The following is a 20234-nucleotide window of genomic DNA, read 5'->3' as shown; positions in this document are numbered from 1 at the left end:
TGGATAACAAATGTCTATTCCTAACTTGGTACGAGCATTTTCTTAATTAATAAAGAAATTAATTAAGAAAATGGAGGATGAAACCTCGTTTAATAGCTATCTAAACCTCTTAATAGTATGACAGTCGCACAAAATATTATTATATTGAAAACGATGTGTAAACAAAACTCATTGTAAAAATAGGGATAAGGCAGTCAACATTGTGTTATAATCTTCATCACTTAGTCTATCAAAAAAGCAAATATGTTACAAAGAAGAACAAAAAAGACATATAAAAAAGCACATTAGAAAAAATGAATAACAAAAATACAAAGCAAATACCTTAGCACAATAATACAATAACGTAAAGACACGACGAATGGACATCACCAAAAAAAAATAGACAGTGAACATGGTGAAAGTAATATTCATAACACAGATACAAGATATAATATCCATACGTAGAATTTAAATAAGCACATGTTAATCCCTTTGTTACTGCGTTAGTTACCATGTAACCTTAACTTAAGTTTAAAAATATTCTATAGAATCACAAAATTAAAAAAAAAACATAAGCTTGAAACACCCAATATATATGTTTATGACTATGAAGTTTTATACGGCAATAAAATGTGGGATTAATTTCCTACAACAATTAAATTCAAGATAATATGTTTAGATACTTTTCCGTATACAACCGGATATGAAGCACTAACTTTGTGTTTTTTTCACCGAAACGGACCATACCTATTTAACGACAAAAATCAAAACTAACCAAATTCAAAATCTTTATTCTGACATGAGAATCGATTCATTTAAATATTTAAATACATCAAATATTCTTAAAGTATAACAGAGAAACGACTCAATTGCTATTTTATTAACAATCAGAATTTTGACATGTAAACTCTGTCTCGCTCTCTATTCAGTTCTCGACATTTCAACAGTTTGTCTGCACGGTAGGTATAGTGTCCGGTTAGGATCGTGGTATTTCGAGTGATTTGGTCCATTTTTTTTTTTCGAGTGTAGTTCCGGGCTTTTTCGAGTGATAAAACATGCGATAAGTTCAATTAACGGATATTTCGTCATTATAACAGTTTTTATATGACAGTTGTCTCATTGGAACTTATACCATCTTCTTGTATCTACATAATATGTGTTTATCTTTTGAATAAAAAAAAATTATATGTCTATGCATAGGATATAAATGTAAAAAAAAACGTAGTTTAAGGTAAATGTCTAAAACTTTTACCCCATTTATCTCTAAGTATACTAATTAGCAAATGAAGGTATATTTTTTAATACATATTGGAATTGACCAAGTGAAACTGCTTGTATGCCAATTTTCATATAAAAATTCAACCGAAATGTTGTTGTATGCCATTAAACAGACAACAATTGATCCCGTCAATTATAGACAAAACAGTAGAGAACGACAAATCTTATTTTACGTTCCGTAAATGCATATAGTCGAAAAAATATTCCTATGGATAAACAGTTCTCATGAGTCAGGACAACTTCTTTTTACCTGGACGAACCAAGTTTACTAGTGTATTTTTTAATGTAACCCTCCAAATTTGAAATGTGTGAACTTCTGTCTTTGTCCTTTATGTAGGAGGACACATTCATAATCATTATAGGTATGATATATATTAGTGGATTACAAATGTGAATTCTAAAGTACAATTTGATATCTGGACCGAAAAAGAACTGTCATTGTCCTTTAACTATAATTTTAAATCAACTTATATTGACCGAATTATCTGTTATTATAATGATATGAGTATTTGATGGAAATAGTTAATAAATTTCAATACACATGATGACATACTATACGTGCTAAGTATGTCTAAAGCATGCCTGTTATTGGTTTAACATAAAGTCATTTTTTTCAAAATTGGTGAAACATGAATACCCTGAAACTGATATAACTGATTCAATCGGTTTAATGAATTTAAATTATTTACTTATAAGACACATGCGATGTTCCATATCAAGTTGTGTAGCATATGGAGATTGAGTATCATTTTAGAAATTATTATAGATTAAGGAATGTATCTCCCTCATGCAAAGCTCTGATTACTGTCACGGATTTGGCTATAATTTTTGGACATTTTGGATTAGAGCTCTTCATCTTTCATATAAGCTTTGGATTTCAAATATTTTGGCCACGAGCATCACTGAAGAGACATGTATTGTCGAAATGCGCATCTGGTGCAAGAAAATTGGTACCGTTAATTTTATTATTGACGAAATCATCCATTATATATTTCCTTTGTCAGTAATGTTATTGTTGCTGTGTAAATTGTAGTTGATTTAGATTTCAAAATTAAAAAATGGCATCCTTCACTTCTCCTGTTACCTGAAGATTTTTTTGGTTATACATAATGCAACCTTTAATATGTATGCATTAAAAACATTGTCTCACGTTAAATAGTGAACAATACTTCATATTAGATTAAAGTGGATTTTCCGATACTTTTTTCACCACCAGTGACGCATAAACGCTAGTGTTTTGTTAATAAATTCATGTTTGAAACCAGAATTAATACTATGTACGGAAGACGCGCTTTTCGTCAACAAAAGATTAGTCAGTGTCGCTTAAATCGAAAAAAGTTAAAACGGCAAGGTTCCAAAAGATTTCAATAGTTGGTAAAATACAGCAAATGCAAACTATAATCCTTGGAAAGGAAATCCTTAGTATATCGAAATGTTTTTTTGAAAATTTGAAAAGTTTTGTTTAAAAGTCAAGTGCATATAAAAAAAATGATATTCAACAATACGGTTACGAAATGTAAATGGAAAAAAAATTCTTTGAAAATCATATTCCTGTAGGTTTTATCAACTTTATAGTATTGATATCCTTATATTCTATTTTTCACGTAATGAAATAGCTCAGTTATTTGGCCTACAATTTGATAATTAATTCCATTGGACTACATGGAATTTGTTTTTAATATAAAACGTACATTATACGGATTTTAAGAAGCATTGAAAACTGATCTGGTGATCCCATATTCATTAACTAGAATATATGGACGATATAATTAAACAATTAAAGCTGCAGTATATAACTTAACTGACCTTTTTTTTTTAATATATATACTAGATCAGTATCTGTGAAAGATGAGTACCGACAAACAAGTTAGTAAAGATCATGATTCAAAATGCGCCAAGTATCAACAATGTAGTTCCTACCGATTCAGTTTTCCACAAATTTGTAGACTTCCAGGAACGGAAAACCACGTGAATTTTCATATATATATATATAAAACAAACTTTTCTACAATCTTGTAACTATATTATAGACAATTACTTCTTAATATTGACTATCATTTTGTACACTGACATTTTGTTAATAATAGAATTTCGTAGAATGGCGAACGCTTATCTGATAAAGAAATGGACAAGACTGCATAAAACTTTTGACCTGAACAAAGACAACTTGTTAACAGTTGATGATGCCTTTTTGTTTTCGTAAGTATATTTAGCTATGTTGTGACATGTGTACTATTGTTTGTCTGTTTGTCTTTTTCATTTTTATCCAGGGTGTTGTCAGTTTGTTTTAGATTTATGAGTTTGACTGTCCCTTTGGTATCTTTCGTCCCTCTTTTTTAGCGTAACTTAAAGATTGCGCATTATTGTTATATATTGTAAATGGACACATAAAAACTTACGAAACTTGTGTAAGTATGTTATATATAATTCACCAAATCTTATATTGATGTGGAATCTTAAAATCAAATAAAAGAAAATTGTACGTATTGCTATTTCAGGCAACTGCAAAAGCGTCAAATAACCGCTTATTTTGCGAACCATTTGTAACTATCTTAATTATTATATTGATATTTAGAAAATCGTTATCATAAAAGAACTTAAATATTGCATTTTGTTGCATTTATGAAATATCTTCGTCTGTCTACTCTTCAATCTTTGAACTCGATTTAACTAACATTTCACAGTGTGATGTTTTAAGAGCCGCGGGCAAAACACAGACACTATAGGCAATAGGCTTTCGATTGGTATATAAGAAAAAAATATGTCTGACTTTTTATGACGTCCTTAATTACACTATATCGATTGGATGTTGGATGTGTACGGATTGATCATTTTGTCTTAGATGCATGATTTTTTTTTATTAGTTGTTCGTGGCTTTGAACTAGCTGTCAATTAACGGCGAGTACTCTCAGATCTAAAGATAGTGTTTTTTTGTGGTCGAAATGTACAAGTACCTGGCCACGTCCACTTGTATGTTTGTCCATCTGTGATAGATAAGCCTTTTTCACCTGATTTTCATAGATCATTCGTATGTTGTACTGTTATACCACTGTCCAAGGTAAGGTGGGAGTTGGGATCCCGCTATCATGTTTAACTTCGCCACACTATATTTGTATGTGCCTGTCCCAAGCCAGGAGCCTGTAATTCAGTGGTCATCGTTTGTTTATGTGTTCCCTTTTTGTTTTTCGTTCTTTTTTTGTGTACATAAATAAGGCTGTTTTAGTTTTCTCGTTTAAATTGTTAAATAGATTGTCATTTCGGAGCCTGTTATAATAGCTGACTATGTGGTATGAGCTTTATTCGTTGTTGAAGGTCGTACGGTGACCTATAGGTGTAATAAATTTGTGAGTCCTTTTGGTCTCATTTGCAATCATACCACATCTTCTTTTTTTATATGCAAGTATGTACCGTTTGAATTGAGACATAGCAAAGACATTAAATGAGGCTAAGTTTTCGAATATAGCCGTATATCTAAATACATATTAGTCTTTATTACATTGACTGTTTCAGAGATAGATTTATTGAAAGCAACAAACTGAAAGGTGAGCAGGCAACAGAATTCAAGACCAAATTTGTCAATTTCTTTCGAGATTTTTTCTTGAAAGGAGAGGAGAAAATCACGGAGGATAGATTCGTTCAAAAGAAGACAGAGGAATATCAAAAAGACGGGAACGAATTTGAGAAATCCGTCAGAAAGCATATGTCTGTACTGGTATCTATCACGGATGTTAACAAAGATAATATGATATCTAAAGAAGAGTTTATTGAGGCACTTAAAGCAATGGGATTGGTCACTTTTGATGAGAAGTATTTTAGCGCATATCCCCAAATTAAACCAGGCTTCATAGAAGCTAATCTATTTCTACAAAGTTGGGTTGAGTATTGCTGTAACAGTGACGATACAAATGTCAGTAATTTGGAGAAAGCTCGTCTTTATGGATTTAGAATGATTGATTCTATTTAAAGATCCAGTTACTTCAAGCATTTGTAATATAAATGAACACTATCTTTAAACTGTTTGTAGAATTATTAAACTCTGCATGCAAAGTCTTTTCCATTTTCCTATGACATTGTCCCTCCCCATAATCAGTTACAAGGGAAAAGGTGTCTTCCCAAAATCCTTTCATGAATTACTGCTTTTGAAAATAAAACATTTTGTATGGCTCAGGTTTAATAGATACACATATAAGAAAATGTGGTATGAGTGCCAGTACGGTCTTCAACACGGAGCCTTAGCTCACGTCCTTTATTTTAGGGTTTATTAATTTTCAACTGTCTAGGGATGCTCATATATATACTCATATATATATATACGAGTCTAAATTGAAAACTACGTTCAAACCTATGACTGCGTTGGATAAAAACCGCAATTTTTATACGTGTGCATGTCAAACAAATTTCGTTGTAGAAGGGTCTAAAAACAGCACAAACAACATTTTCCAAAAGACCAAAAGAGTGAAAAAGTATATTTAAACAAAACGCATTTGACTAACAGGTCGAACAACTGATGTTCTTTAACCCTGCTGACTGCCATTGGCGATTGCCAAATAAATTTGATCACAGGTTGTAACAAAATGGATCTTATTATAAATTTAATACGTCACAGAAAAAAAATAAAATTGTTAACTTGTGGACAGGATGTTGTGCCACAAACATTCGGTGTCAATATTTCTTTAGTAAACGCATTTGACTAACAGGTCGAACAACTGATGTTCTTTAACCCTGCTGACTGCCATTTACGATTGCCAAATGAAATTGATCACAAGATGTTAATATAAATTTAATACGTCACAGAAAAAAAAAATTGTTAACTTGTGGACAGGATGTTGTGCCACAAACATTCGGTGTCAATATTTCTTTAGTACACCCTATCCGGATTTCGACAATAAATGTCTCTTCAGTGATGTTAGGGATCGAAACGGTATTTGGAAGGCCATATAAAAAGTACCCTCATTTTTTAGAGAAAGTACCCTCATTTTTAGATTAACTCTTGAATTTTAAGAGTCAATATATAGGATGAACGGATCATATAAACCGGAGGGAAAATATGATACATGCCCAAACAAAAAATATATATATATATTTATATATATATCTAACGAATTTGATTTTGTGCATTGAAATACACATTTGCGAAAATCGTATAGTCCAAATACGAAAAAACACCGGGAAGATAATATTAATCCTTTTGTTGCATGTTTTGCAATGAATTATTATAGATGAGCTCTGATATCGTCCCCCGTTTGAAGTCGGGTCTGTGTTGCTAAAGTCTTTGGTTTTCTATGTTATGTTTTATGTATACTGGTTTTGTCTTTTGGTCTTTTTTTGTTGGTGTAATGGCATTGTCAATGTAGAAAATGTGGTATGATTGACGATGAGACAACTCTTCACAAGAGACCAATTGACACTATTAAATGAGCTCTGATATCGTCCCCCGTTTGAAGTCGGGTCTGTGTTGCTAAAGTCTTTGGTTTTCTATGTTATGTTTTATGTATACTGGTTTTGTCTTTTGGTCTTTTTTTGTTGGTGTAATTGCATTGTCAATGTAGAAGATGTGGTTTGATTGGCAATAAGACAACTCTTCACAAGAGACCAACTGACACAGAAATTAACAACTATAGGTCACCGTACTGTCCTCAATCATGATCAAAGCCCATACCGCATAGTCAGCTATAAAGACCTCGTTGTAACAAATGTAAAACAATTCAAACGAGAAAACTAACGGCCTAATTAATGAACAATAAAATGAACGAAAAACACATATGATGGTTTTCCTGTTTGAATGGTTTTACGCCAGTCCTTTTTTTTTTTTGGGGGGGGGGGGGGGGGGGGGGAGCTTCCGACATGAATACGGATTTAAATAAGTCGAATTATTCACAAGCAAATATAATTCTTTATCGATGTTTCTTAACTCAATTTGAAAGAGAAAAAAACAGAACCATTTTAGCTTTTTTAAAAGCAAAGTTCACTTTCGAATGCCTTCAACACAATGCTTGGTATGTACATAACTACATGCCATTTTGTACTGCTTTGATACGTGTTAATTTGTATGTTTTTTAAGTTATTAGGATTATAGCACAATGTTGACTTCTGTATTATTGACATTTTTACCTGTAATATCTGTTTGATTTTGTTACGCATCGTTGTCAATTAAATGGAATTTGATGCGACTGTCATACAAGTGATGGGTTCAGCTAGCTTTAAAACGACATTCAATCGGCTATCAGGCCGCCCGTGATTTCCTACATCAGAAAATGCCTGTACTAAGTCAGTTATCCATTCGTTTGATGTGATTGAGCGTCTGATTTTAACATTTAACTAGGGACTTCAAGTCACGAGTCCGTTTTGAATATTCATCAGTTCAGTATTTTTGTGATTTTACTTTTTTCATTAATGATTGAACAAAAACTGGAAATGTTGCTCTCGAGATCTACCTTTTGAGTGGCGGATCCAGAACTTTTCCTAAAGGGGGGATTGACTGCCCTAAAAGGGGGCTCCAGTCATGCTTAAGTGATTACCTATATATAATCAACCAAACTATGTTTTCCCTACGAAATGGAGGGCCCGGGCCCCTCAGGTCCCCCTCCCTCTAGATTCGCCTATGCTTTTTCGCGACAAATACTGTATTCTTAATTTTTTTCCCGTATTTGTGTACCAATATTCTCTATTCTGTGAAAAATATCCAAAATTATCTGTTTTTACGTGTTGTTTAAAATAAAACGTTTTAGAAAAACAACTCGTCATATGTCACGTGTGGTTGGGGTTTACAAAATAGAGAATATAATGGGTAAAAAGTGCAGAATAAAGACAGATATATAGGGAATAGAGAGGGGAAAAGGCCACTAAAATAAAGAATATGTCATAATGGGATGCTTAAATAAAAAAAAAATAGAAAATGGTTGCCTAAAAAAATGAATGATAAAAAAAGAAAGAAAGAATAACCCCCTTTAACCCCTCTTGCTAGTTATGACTGCCGAAGTCTTTCCGTTATTCATTATATTGTTGTTGACCTTCACCCAAAACATTGACATAGTTGTAAACAAACACATTGATTACAGAGCAATTTGATCAGGCTGTTGGTCAGCGAAACAGTTCCACAGTAAGCACAAAGGTATATTTCTTTTTGATAATTTAATTACTTTATTTAATGAACTAGTTCAGTTGGGTTTAGCTAAAAGACGGTCGTTTGGGGAAATATAACCCGAGTTAACCAGTAATATCCAGATTTTGGTGATAAGCTTAATTCTGCCTACGGCTGGTATAAACTATTTGCTTGTTTGTATTATTAAGGGATTATATAGTTACGAAAGGTAAGACTGTCTCTGTCAAAAAGGCAATTTGATTTGTGGGTCACCTGAAGACGTTGGGACCACCATAACTTAGCCATATTTTTGTTATTTGTTTTTGTTGTAAATTGATGGACTATTTAGAATTAACATACTGCATGTATAACATAGAAGGAATTTTTGACATATGAGAGAAATAAATAAATAAATAAACTTGAATAAACAGTTTGTTCTAAACTTAAGGTGTTAGAATAGAGTCATCTTGTTATGTTTTCAAAAAAGGCAGTACTAGTGTCTGTCTGACCGCTCATGTGGGAATGAGTTGCCAAATAGGCATTTGTAGGCCACATGTACCCGCTTCTGGTTTATCAATTGAATATCATCTGATTGCAATTAAACTTGGAAATATATACACCTCATAACCTAGCTAATGACCCAATAACACTGTTATTATCAGAATAAGTTCTTGTAATGACTGAACAACACTTGAAACTTTAAAATAAACAACAATTTTTAACTTTTAAACAAATGATTATAAAATAATTTTACGTTACATGTATAAGTGTATTTGATAACTTAAAAAATATTAACAGTAAGCAGGTAATTTCATAAAGATCTTTTAAATATAGTGTCAATAAGTGTGTACATCTATCGTCGCGTCACATGGTATATATGTGTCATCCTTGGTTGCCATGTTGGAATTCCAATACTATAGTGAAAACGATCTTTGTGATCTTACCTGCTTTTTATACATTTTATATATCATTTTAAAGTTATAAAAACCTTTTCAATATATACTATTAATTAAAATCCATGTTTAAAAGTCACTATTATACATTTGTACATGTTTATGTTACGATGTATAAAAATGTATGTACTAACATTTAATGTAAAGGCATACTGATTCCCTAGTGGTAACCAGCTAAATATGTTCCAAAAATAGAATGATATTGCCTATTAAACTACCTTCCCTATTTTTTCACAGTACATTGTAAGGACGAACACACAAAAAAAAAGGTTTAATGTAGGTAGATAGGAAATTTCTTTTTATTTACAATATTTTTGTTCATTGTATGGGAGATAAATTCTGACTCTAAGGTTAACAGTGCTTATTGAAAAGTTACTAAAAAAAAAAACTTTAGGTAAGCATGGTTAGGATCCTCATTTTAATTTTAAAAAATGTTGATGCCTTTTTTCCGTAGTAAATTTTTAAGCTTAAAATACACAATAGGGTAGGTAGGGAAATAGGAAACACACATATATATTTTTATTTGGGCTAACACACCAATATACTTATACAAAATCTGAACAAAAACAAATCAATGTGTTCAATAGGACAAACATACGTTTCTCGTTTTGTTTATATAGATTAGACCGTTTGTTTTCCCGTTTGAATGGTTTTACACTAGTAATTTTGGGGCCCTTTATAGCTTGTTGTTCAGTGTGAGCCAAAGCTCCAAGTTGAAGACCGTACTTTAACCTATAATGGTTTACTTTTTAAATTGTTATTTGGATGGAGAGTTGTCTCATTGGCACTCACACCACATCTTCCTATATCTATTTATTTGTTTCACAGAAAGAGTTGGCACATTATTAAATTGACAACGTTGATTATACAGAAGAAACAGGACAGACTTTAACATTTGTTAAGCACACAATTAGTATATTGAGATTAAACAGAAGTGGACATACCCTTACATTGTTAGCCACTAAGAACTGAGAAGGCAGAATTTACCAAGTTTCTCTTGGTCGTCTAGGTAAGTTATCAACTGTTATAAACATAAACTGATCAAATTGAAATTCCAGTCAAACTCATCTTTTATTATAAATTTCCCAATTTTATAAAAATATAACGCATTTTCTCATTAAAAAAGGGTATCTAGGTAGTTTTGAAAAAAGCAAACAACATCATTATCTTATCAATTTCAAAACAAAGAAGTCACTCCTTCCTATGATTGAGAAGTCATGTTAGTCTTGTGTTTGGGTATGCCTGTTTAAGTGCTGTAAAACAACATGGAAGTAGTTATTTGATATAGAGATCTCACACATGATTAATTATTGTGGATTGTTACATCAGATGATAAACAAACATAGTGTGATGTCTGTGGTGTATATAATGATTAGAAGATAAGTACACCAAAGAGTTAATGACTAGCTGCATGTATTAACAGATTTTTATGTTTAATTTTAGCATTAACAGTTGGTCAGATGCCTGAAAATTTTGCTTGGACTTCTATTGATTATAATCCTGATAACTGGGTGTGGGACCAGTTAAATAAGTCCCCTGAGGTACTTCTCTCCACAGACCAGGAGAATGTCTACTTCTATACAGACCCAGTCTACCAAAGTACAGGCACTGCAGGTAATATCATCTCTTCCAATCTTTTATATTTACATTTTATGCATTGTATCTATTCATTACAAATTAAATGCTGTTTATAAAAAAAATACACAGCACTGGAACTTGCTAACGTCTTTTGTCATGCATGCATAAAATAAATATGTATTTTGTAGAAATGGCAGCAATGACGCGGATCGACCCAATCATCTCTCTAAAAATAAGAGATTTAAATATATATGTAAAACTAATCAATCATCAGATAAATTTGGAAAGATAAATGAAAGATAAAACAAAAATACTGTTAAATTTTAAAACATACCTGTCATGTCTGTACCATGTACAAAAAGGAATGTTTTGATTTAGTAAAAAAAGTAACTATATTTTTTAAGTTACTTAAGCATTTGATTTTACTTGGTCAGATTAGCAGAAGATGGAATGCATTTAAATTTATATTTTCCTTTGATCATACATGTAGCAACTAAAAGCTCAAGTAAAATTTCTAATTTGTCTTCTTCTTTGAATTTCTGTTTAACCTGAGACCTTTTGTACAACCTCATGATTAGTTCTGATGAGTAGTTGATCAATCTGATTTAAAGTCATGAAGGTTTTAAATTGATACTTTTTGCAGAAGTATGGGAATTTAGCATATATTTTTTTTGCATGGAAGTTCCTCTTGAATGATTTTGATGTGACATTTGGTTTATTGAGTATGGTGATTCTTGTATTAGATACAATTGTTATTTCAAAATTATTCAATATTTAAGGAAAATATAAATTGATTTGTCCTGAAGTCTACTTCTGAGAAAAAGCATTAAAAAATTGTATTGTTATTATTGCACAGTACTTATCAAAGTGACATTTGACCTTTACATATATACATGATATAACTTTTATCTTAAATAAATGACCTTATTATATATATCTGTTACAGTGCTGTGTTTTTTTTACCTACTTGTATATCAAATATTTTAAAACTACATTATTGAATAATAAATTTCTTAAATCCTGATTTGGATATTCAGTTTTATTAAACTAAACGTTAAAATTCCTGTTTTTTATTGGTGAATACCGTTACTGTTAAATGCAAGGGGATAACATTTTAGTAATCTCCCCATCTAATACAGAGAAATCAACAATTTAAAAGAAAATGTTTCTTATTTTGAATCAATAATTTAAAAAGATAATATAAAATAAGTTGATACAGTAGATTCAGTATTTTCAGTTATATAGCACAAAGCTGAGAGGGTGCTCTAAAAGCAGACTAATACCCATGAAGAAATGTTGTCAAAAATCTTTGAATGCCTGAAATTACAATGCTTTTCTCTGGTAAACAATTCCAGTTTTCTCTATCCCCTTCTTAGCTATGTGTTATACTGATTGCTTTTTTGATAATTATTTTTAATATTTGTTGTTTCAATACATTTTTGTTTCATATTGACTTTCTGAATAAAATTTCCATGCTGAAATAAATAAAATTATTGAACTTCTTTAAAAAAAAAATTATGTTATGACCAACAAATTTTTTGAACTATAATCATGATAATAAATATTGGTCCTTCTGAAGGATTCTGATTACATTGATTTTTATACAACACGTTTTAAACGTGTGTTTTGAACATGTATTATTAATGGTTTGTGTTACAGGTGATCAGGGGAGGCAACTCGAGAGAAAAGATGTTTGAGTGGAGGTAAACCAACAGCCATTATAAATGGCACTATCGTAACTATTGTGTTTTAAACGTTTTGCATGGCATTTTGGCCTTGTAAAACATATCCTCACTTAGCGTCCGTTATCATACAGTAATATATTTGATAACAGTACTATTTATAATGAAATAATAGAATAACAAGGTATACCCTGAATGAATCAACGGAATTATTCTGTGAAAAGTTTGCTTTTAAAATCTGACAATGTTAACGTTGATGTAGGTGAGAAGATACAGTGACTAATGGAATTGTATAAAATATATTGTATAAATTATTGTTGTAGGAACAATGGGTTTAAATCAAATCTTGGTATCATTGAACTTTTCTTCATGTTTGTTTCAAGTTTTATATGATTGCATTCAAGGCTGGTGATTTCATTCTTCCAATACATCTGCATTACTTTCCCCTTACAAACATATCTTATATCAACACGAGCAGTTCTTTGTGTGCTTATTATTTCAATTGAGGAAAAACAGATTCCACAACCAAGAAACATTCATATTATTTTGTCTTATTCTGTATGCAATCTGTTAGAATGCGTTTATCATATCTAATAACCTATACAGACCTCAGAACATATCAGTAAAAGATTTTGTCCATCGTCCTGAACATGCATGAAATATTTGCCACTGGACATGTAACAAACATCAATTAATCGTCTTTGGTGTCCACAGACACATGCTTCATGATCAGTTCCTAACATCTTTTGTTGTATGTGTTATTGTTGGTTGTGTTTGTTTGAGGTTATTGAAATCATGGTTGCTGTTATGTGCATGAATTAAAGTCAGTGATACCAAGTATATAAAAAAAAGTCTTATAAAGAAATAACATTGGTGAAATTAAGAACTCAAAAAAAATGTATGTGAGTTCAAAATGATTTTAATGATTTTATTTCAATGTTGTAACTAATAAGATGTCTTTGTTTTTCTTAACAGGTGTAAGAGGAACTAAAGGGTTTACAAATGGAATACATGTATGGGATGTTCACTTCCTAGAGCCCCCTAATGGTACCTCAGTAATGGTTGGTGTTGGCACAGAGAGGGCACTATTACACAAGGGGGACTACAGTTATGTGGATCTTATAGGTAAAACTAATAGAACTGATTTGATAAATTCATTTTGGCTGAAATGTTGAAGATAAATTATGTTCATCTTTAACAAACAACTTACAAATATATTTATCATTAGTTTAAGAATATACATTAAATGTTGAAGATAAATTATGTTCATCTTTAACAAACAACTTACAAATATATTTATCATTAGTTAAGGATATACATTGTACAGTGATTTTGTCCCACAATATGTGAACTTTGTAACTTGTTTAATTTACACAGATGCACACAAAACGAGATAAAAGTGGAATTTAACATTAATGATTAAAGGGTGGAGTTTTTTCCCTCACTTTGGAGTTTATTGTCATAATTTAAAAAAAAAATCATCATTTGAAATTATTAAGCTGATAGACTACACTTGACCACAATTATCCTTAGGGATGCTCTCAAAGAAAAAAAGATGGCCTCTTTTGCCAAAAAAATGAGAGTTGTTTCTGGCTTGTAGATTGTATTTAAATATGAAAGGAAATACAAAAAGTTGTTACCTAAAAAATGATCTGTTCTATTAATTGGGAGGAACTTGTCAATGACACCTTATAATAGTAATTTCCTATAAATATCTTTTTTTTAAATATAGCATATTCTGGATATTCTATTGAACATTTTAATATGGTTAAAGAAAATTCAATCAGAAAAAAAGAATGAGCCACAAGAGGTCTACAATAAATTTGACATGACAGATACTTTTGATCAACCAGTAATATATATACATGTTGATTAAGAAATAATTAGAATGTTTTGAAAAATGCTAAATTTTATAAAATATTATTTTTTATGAATTAACTCTTTCAATGCTGTTCACAGCATATGCCACGATGACGTACGCCACTGCTGTAAGTGGCATATGCTGCGATGACAATTGATTTTTCATCCAGACTGTTAAACCATTCGGTTTTCAATTGGGTTCTCTCTAATTTCACTTGTATGAATCGAGGATAAACAAGGTCCCGTTTGCACTTGAAATCCCTTGAATTTGTATGTTAAAATCATGCAGTAGAAAAAATAGAAGGAAAATAAAAACATTTTTTTTACAAATGCAAATGGTGGAAATTGAAAAAGATGCTACATTCCGTTCTTTTGGGAAATATGATATTAATCTTTACGAGATGTAGAAATAGGAGAGAAAACAAAGGTTGAGGAAGGAGGCACTTATTTGTGCTACTTTTACATTATATGTTGTGAATGGTGCAAGATGCTACAGAATCGAGCAACTGGTGTCTTTTTATTACATGGCAGATAAAATGAATGAAGATTAAAAGTTGTTTTATTTCAAAATTCAACACAAATACAATACTTTACACCTGTTACTTGTTAATTACCTGAAAATGCAGGTAACCTTATAAAAAAAATACTATAATAATTGGGTTCTTAATTGGTTAAAATGCAAGAATAATCTTGCTTTTCTCTGAATTTCTTATTGTGATGTCACGAGAAAGTTAACTCTGTCTGATGATGTTGCACATTCTTTTGCAGATCTTTGGAAAAGCAGGATGCATTGTGTCTCAATATTGTCTAATGAATATGTTATCTCAATCTTAACATCTCAATTTTAGATATCTGCCTCATGTTTTAAATATGAAAATACACAACTTTGACAGGAGACATATTTTATCACACTACTTTGATACAGTGGTAGAAAATATATTTGTAAAACAAGTGTGAAAAATCAGCTCACCTTCTATTGAAATATAAAAAGTATTACACATCTTTTTAAGAAATTTTCAATCTTTTCTGTCATAGTTACTTATCTTAAGTTCTAATGGCTGTCTTGAAAGTTTTACTGAAGTTTGTGTTCAGAATTTTTCTTTTTATTCATTATTGGACGAAAATAATAATAAATCAAGCCTAAAATTGGCGAGATCATAACACCAATGATGCATTAACACTTATTTATTCTTTTACATCTATATGGGTTTTTTAAAATAATAACTTTTTAAGAAGTGCCCTTCGACTTATAAAGGGATCAATTTAATTCTTAGTTAGTGATGCTTCAGTACTTTAGAATAAATCATTTTAACCCCTACAACGTCGCCGTTTGCATTGTCAAGGGATACTTTTCTGATATTTTGGAAGATTACATTTCACATTTAAATTTCTTGTTACAGGTATGGATTCACAAAGCTGGGGATTATCATACAAGGGGAAGATCTGGCACAATGGTCAGAGTAAGAAATTCTGCCAACCATTCTTTGACAAGACCACCATCATAACTTGCCAGTTGGACTTGTACTCAGGGACTTTAGCCTTTTACTGTAATGGTCAGAGCTTGGGTGTAGCCTTCACTGGACTGGACCAAATTGGAGAACCTTTATATCCCATTGTTAGCTCCACAGCATCGGAATCGGAGCTAGGCCTGGGAACCAGAGGATGCAGGTACTTGTCTTTACAAGAAAAGTGCTTCCAGGCTATAAAACGTCGACTGGCATATAATGAGGCTTATAATGACTGTGTGGATTGCCTCCCTTTGCCCAAGATTATGAAATCACACTTAAGTGCTTTATACTAACATTGAAATGACAGAGCAATAACTTGAGCATTATGAAATCACTCTGAAGTGCTTTGTTCTATCATTAAAATGACAAGACAATAACTCAGGCAGCTTTTTACCATTTAATGGTATATGTATTTTATTTGTTTTTACAAAATGTTTTATTTACTTTATGTAAGTAATAGTTTATTTGATACTTATAGTATCTACATTTTATGGGTAGAATATTTGTTCTGTAAGAATGAGGTTTCAAAAGGAATCATGTGTTAATTATTGTTGAATGTATGGTGAAGTGGACATGTGCAATTAATTGGTCAGGTTATTGTTCAATAGTGCTTTGTAGTACGAATAATTTAAATGATAATGATGAATGGATGTGTTATTCAGTTATTGATAGTTTTTGTGAATAGTACTGTTTATACTACATACCAAAGGTTGTAAAATCTATGTACTAAATAGTGTTGACCAATTAGATTAGAAATACAAATCATATGTTTAAAATGATTCGAGTTCAATAATAGATTTGTAATTTCAAATAATAACTTGTGAAAAAAACAAGTATAGAATCAGAATAGTGTTTTTAACCAAAGTTGATGAGTAAAACAAAAAAAAATGTAATAAATAATTTTATATATATATAGCAAAGAAAAGCCGCTCTTTCATATGGTCATGTTATGTTATGGTGATTGTACTATACAGGTTTGAGATAGAGAATTATATGTACTAAACAACAGCTATGAGATGGTAAAGCTTTTTTTATTATTATTAAATGGATGAGGAAGATGTTTGTGTGATTTTTTTCTGTACAGGTGTGAGTTACAGTTCAGTATTCTGATTGAACATTTAACTTTAAAAATTAATGTTTTATTGACAGAAATAGCATTTGTATAGTTAATTTATACGACCATATTTGTTATAATATTTTCTAATTGCTTAATTATAATTTTGAATAATAAAATCTATTTGTTAGATGCTTTTGTCAGTGTTTGGTTACTCTTTATATTATCATGATCTCAAGAACAAGGTAATGCGCCATCATCCAAAATATATCAAAATTGAAATTAAAAAGATGAGACACAGTTAACAAAAATCATAGACAGCTAGTTCTCCTAAACAACAGGGGGCTGCTGTTGATGTTTAATGTAAAAGAAAGGCGAAAGATACAAGATGGATATTCAATCTTGAAAATAACGACATGACGAAAAAGACAAAAATACCAACTTACAATCAGACAAACAATAGAAAACTAAAGACTGAGCAACACGAACCACCCCAAAGAAGTGTTTAGCAGATCCTGGTCTTGATATTAAACCTTTCATGTTGCTCATGTTTGTACAAACCAGATAATGCTTATTATTTTGTCGCATCCAGGAAAATGACACGGGATAGTAGTTACCACATAAGGAACATTTTCCCTATCATCATTCTTTAAAACCAGACTTTGAATCAAGTTATGGAAAATTCAGAAAACTTTGTTCTTTTATCAAAACATCACAAAGAATGAGGACCAATGATAATTATGGTTAAAAGGATTTCTTTAAAAGATGTTGTATCTGACATAGAAACTGTACTTGTCATGAAGCGACACAGCGGAGGTCTAATAATCAAAGATAAGAAGAAAAAAAATATGACAGGTGACTTTAAATGGAAAGTAAAATCACAAAAATACTGAACTCAAAGAAAAAAACAAAAAGGTAAGTCCCTAATCAAATGGCAAAATCAAAAGCTCAGACCCATGAGACGAATGGAATGACTTAGTACAGGCAAGTAGAAAATGTTAGATAAAACATGTTTTTTGTTGAGCTTGGGACTTTTGTCGCAGAAAACTCAACATAGGGATAGTGATCCGTCTGCAGCGGCATTAGCTAACTTCTTAAAAGCTTTATATTTTAGAAGGTGGAAGATATGAATGCCTCATGTTAGGAAGTGTCTGTCTGTCACATGTCCAATGTCCTTGACCTCACTTTCCTGGTTTGTGACTACTTGAAAAAAAAGTTTTAAGATTTTTTGTAATGTTAAATTCTTTTTTATTAAAAGTAATAGGATAACGTTATTTGGTACATGCGTACCTTGCAAGGTCCTCTTGCCTGTCAGACAGTTTTCACTTATCCTCGACCTCATTTCATGGATCAGTGATCAAGGTTAAGTTTTGGTGGTCAAGTCCATATCTCAGATACTATAAGCAATATGTCTAGTATATTCCGTGTATGGAAGCACTCTAAGGTGTACATGTCCAACTGGCAGGTGTCATCTGAACTTGACCTCATTTTCATGGATCAGTGGTTAAACTTAAGTTTTGGTTTTGGTCTGGTTTTCTTATACTGTATGCAATAGATCAACTATTGTTGGTGTATGGAAACATTTTATGATCTTTATGTCAGTCGCGCTGGTTTTTATCGACCTTGACCTAATTTTCACGGTTCATTGCTCAGTTTTTGTGTTTTGGTCTGTTTTTCTTAAAAGAGGGACGACAGATACCAGAGGGACAGTCAAACTATAAGCAATAGGTCAACTATATTTATTGTATGGAAGAACTGTTAGCTGTTCACGCATGCCTGGCATGGTCCATCTGACCTTGACCTTATATTCATGGTTTATTGTTCAATGTTTGATTTTCTTGGTTTATGTTAAGTCCATGTGACAGTTGTAATAAAGCTTTATATTTAGCACTATCAACATGATATCAATGATTAGCAAAGAAGGCGAGAGATTTCAGCGTTTGTACTCTTGTTAAAACTAACTAAACCTCTCACTTGTATAACAGTTGCATCAAATTCCATTATAGTGACAACGAAATGTGAACAAAACAAACAGGCATATTGGGAAAAAAATGTCAAAAATAGGGATACTACAGTCCACATTTTGCTATGTTATATGTAATATGTTTCACTAAATATTTAAATACTAGTAAATAGTGGTATCGACTCAGTGACTGATACTGAAAAATATGATGATGTGACCAGAGATGATTTCTAAATTCTTCATGGCCTTTGATTTTGTCCCGAATGCATACACTTTTTTATTTGTATACTATTGTTTCAAACGTTATATTTCTACGCATTTTAACAGTCTATTGTGATATATTCTGTACAGAATCGCACTCATTTCATTTAAAATTATCTATATATTTATAGCTGTATATTATACTTTTTGATAGATGAGAATGAATAAAACATTATTTAAATGTGGCAAACCGATTTCCTTTGAAGTCATCTGATAATCAGTTTGTCTAACAATTATATTCTCTGTAAAAAATTAAAAAAAAATGGTTTATTGTCTAGGAAATATCAACTCAATTAAAATGATAGTATACATGAAAACATTTGCTACTGCTGATATCGTTCTGATATCAAATGTGGTGAACATTCATTGAAAGAAGAGAACAAACATGTATTATACAAGTCAATTATATTACAAAACCATTACTCGGGGAAAAAAGCCTTTTATAGTTTCGTTTTACTTATTTGTACTTTTATATTTTAAACTTTTACTGTTCATATAAAAAAGAAGATTTGGTATGATAGCCAAAAAGACAACTCTCCACAAGAGACCAAAAGGCACAGAAATAACAACTGGTGGTCTCCGTACGGTCTTCAACAATTAGCAGAGCCCATACCGCATAGTCAGATGTTCAAGGTCCTGAAATGACTATCAAAATACTTTTTGGCGTTTTTTTATATCACGCCATTGTGTTACTGTACAATGGTATTATTTAAGTATCTTATAAAATTGAGAATGGAATTGGAGAATTTGTCAAAGAGACACCAACTCGACCAACGAGCAACCGAATGTCACCAATGGGTCTTCAATGCAGCGAGAAACTCCCGCACCCGGAGTCGTGGTCCACCTGACCCCTTCACAAAAATGTATACTACTTCATTAATAATGAACGTCATACTCAACTTCAAAATATACACAAGGAACTAAAATCAAAAATCATACAAGACTAACAAAGGCCAGAGACTCCCAACTTGGGACAGACGAAAAATGTGGCGGGGTTAAACATGGCTTTTTGATATCTCAACCCTTCACCTATAAGT

General features: G+C 31.5%; 2 protein-coding genes across 4 annotated transcripts; both read left to right on the top strand.

Moving 5' to 3' along the window:
- Window positions 1-3352: 3352 nt before the first annotated feature.
- Window positions 3353-5226, top strand: LOC134727250 (sarcoplasmic calcium-binding protein-like). The gene is made up of 2 exons (XM_063591628.1): window positions 3353-3456; window positions 4768-5226. Exons 1-2 carry the CDS (start codon window positions 3356-3358, stop codon window positions 5219-5221), a joined length of 555 nt encoding a protein of 184 aa, XP_063447698.1. The 5' UTR covers window positions 3353-3355; the 3' UTR covers window positions 5222-5226.
- A 3000-nt stretch (window positions 5227-8226) lies between these two features.
- LOC134725762 (SPRY domain-containing SOCS box protein 3-like) lies at window positions 8227-17165 on the top strand. Of its 3 annotated transcripts, none has more exons than XM_063589888.1 (5): window positions 8227-8368; window positions 10120-10300; window positions 10735-10905; window positions 13527-13676; window positions 15812-17165. In XM_063589888.1, exons 3-5 carry the CDS (start codon window positions 10752-10754, stop codon window positions 16210-16212), a joined length of 705 nt encoding a protein of 234 aa, XP_063445958.1. In that variant the 5' UTR covers window positions 8227-8368; window positions 10120-10300; window positions 10735-10751; the 3' UTR covers window positions 16213-17165. The 3 variants fall into 3 exon arrangements, with proteins under 3 accessions (XP_063445958.1, XP_063445959.1, XP_063445960.1); XM_063589889.1 differs by lacking the exon at window positions 8227-8368 and adding an exon at window positions 8446-8567; XM_063589890.1 differs by lacking the exons at window positions 8227-8368; window positions 10120-10300 and having other exon boundaries at window positions 12529-13676.
- Window positions 17166-20234: the final 3069 nt, after the last annotated feature.

This window comes from Mytilus trossulus, chromosome 7 (genome assembly GCF_036588685.1).
Source record: "Mytilus trossulus isolate FHL-02 chromosome 7, PNRI_Mtr1.1.1.hap1, whole genome shotgun sequence".
NCBI lineage: Eukaryota > Metazoa > Mollusca > Bivalvia > Mytilida > Mytilidae > Mytilus > Mytilus trossulus.
This window is presented reverse-complemented; position numbering and strand designations above follow the sequence as displayed.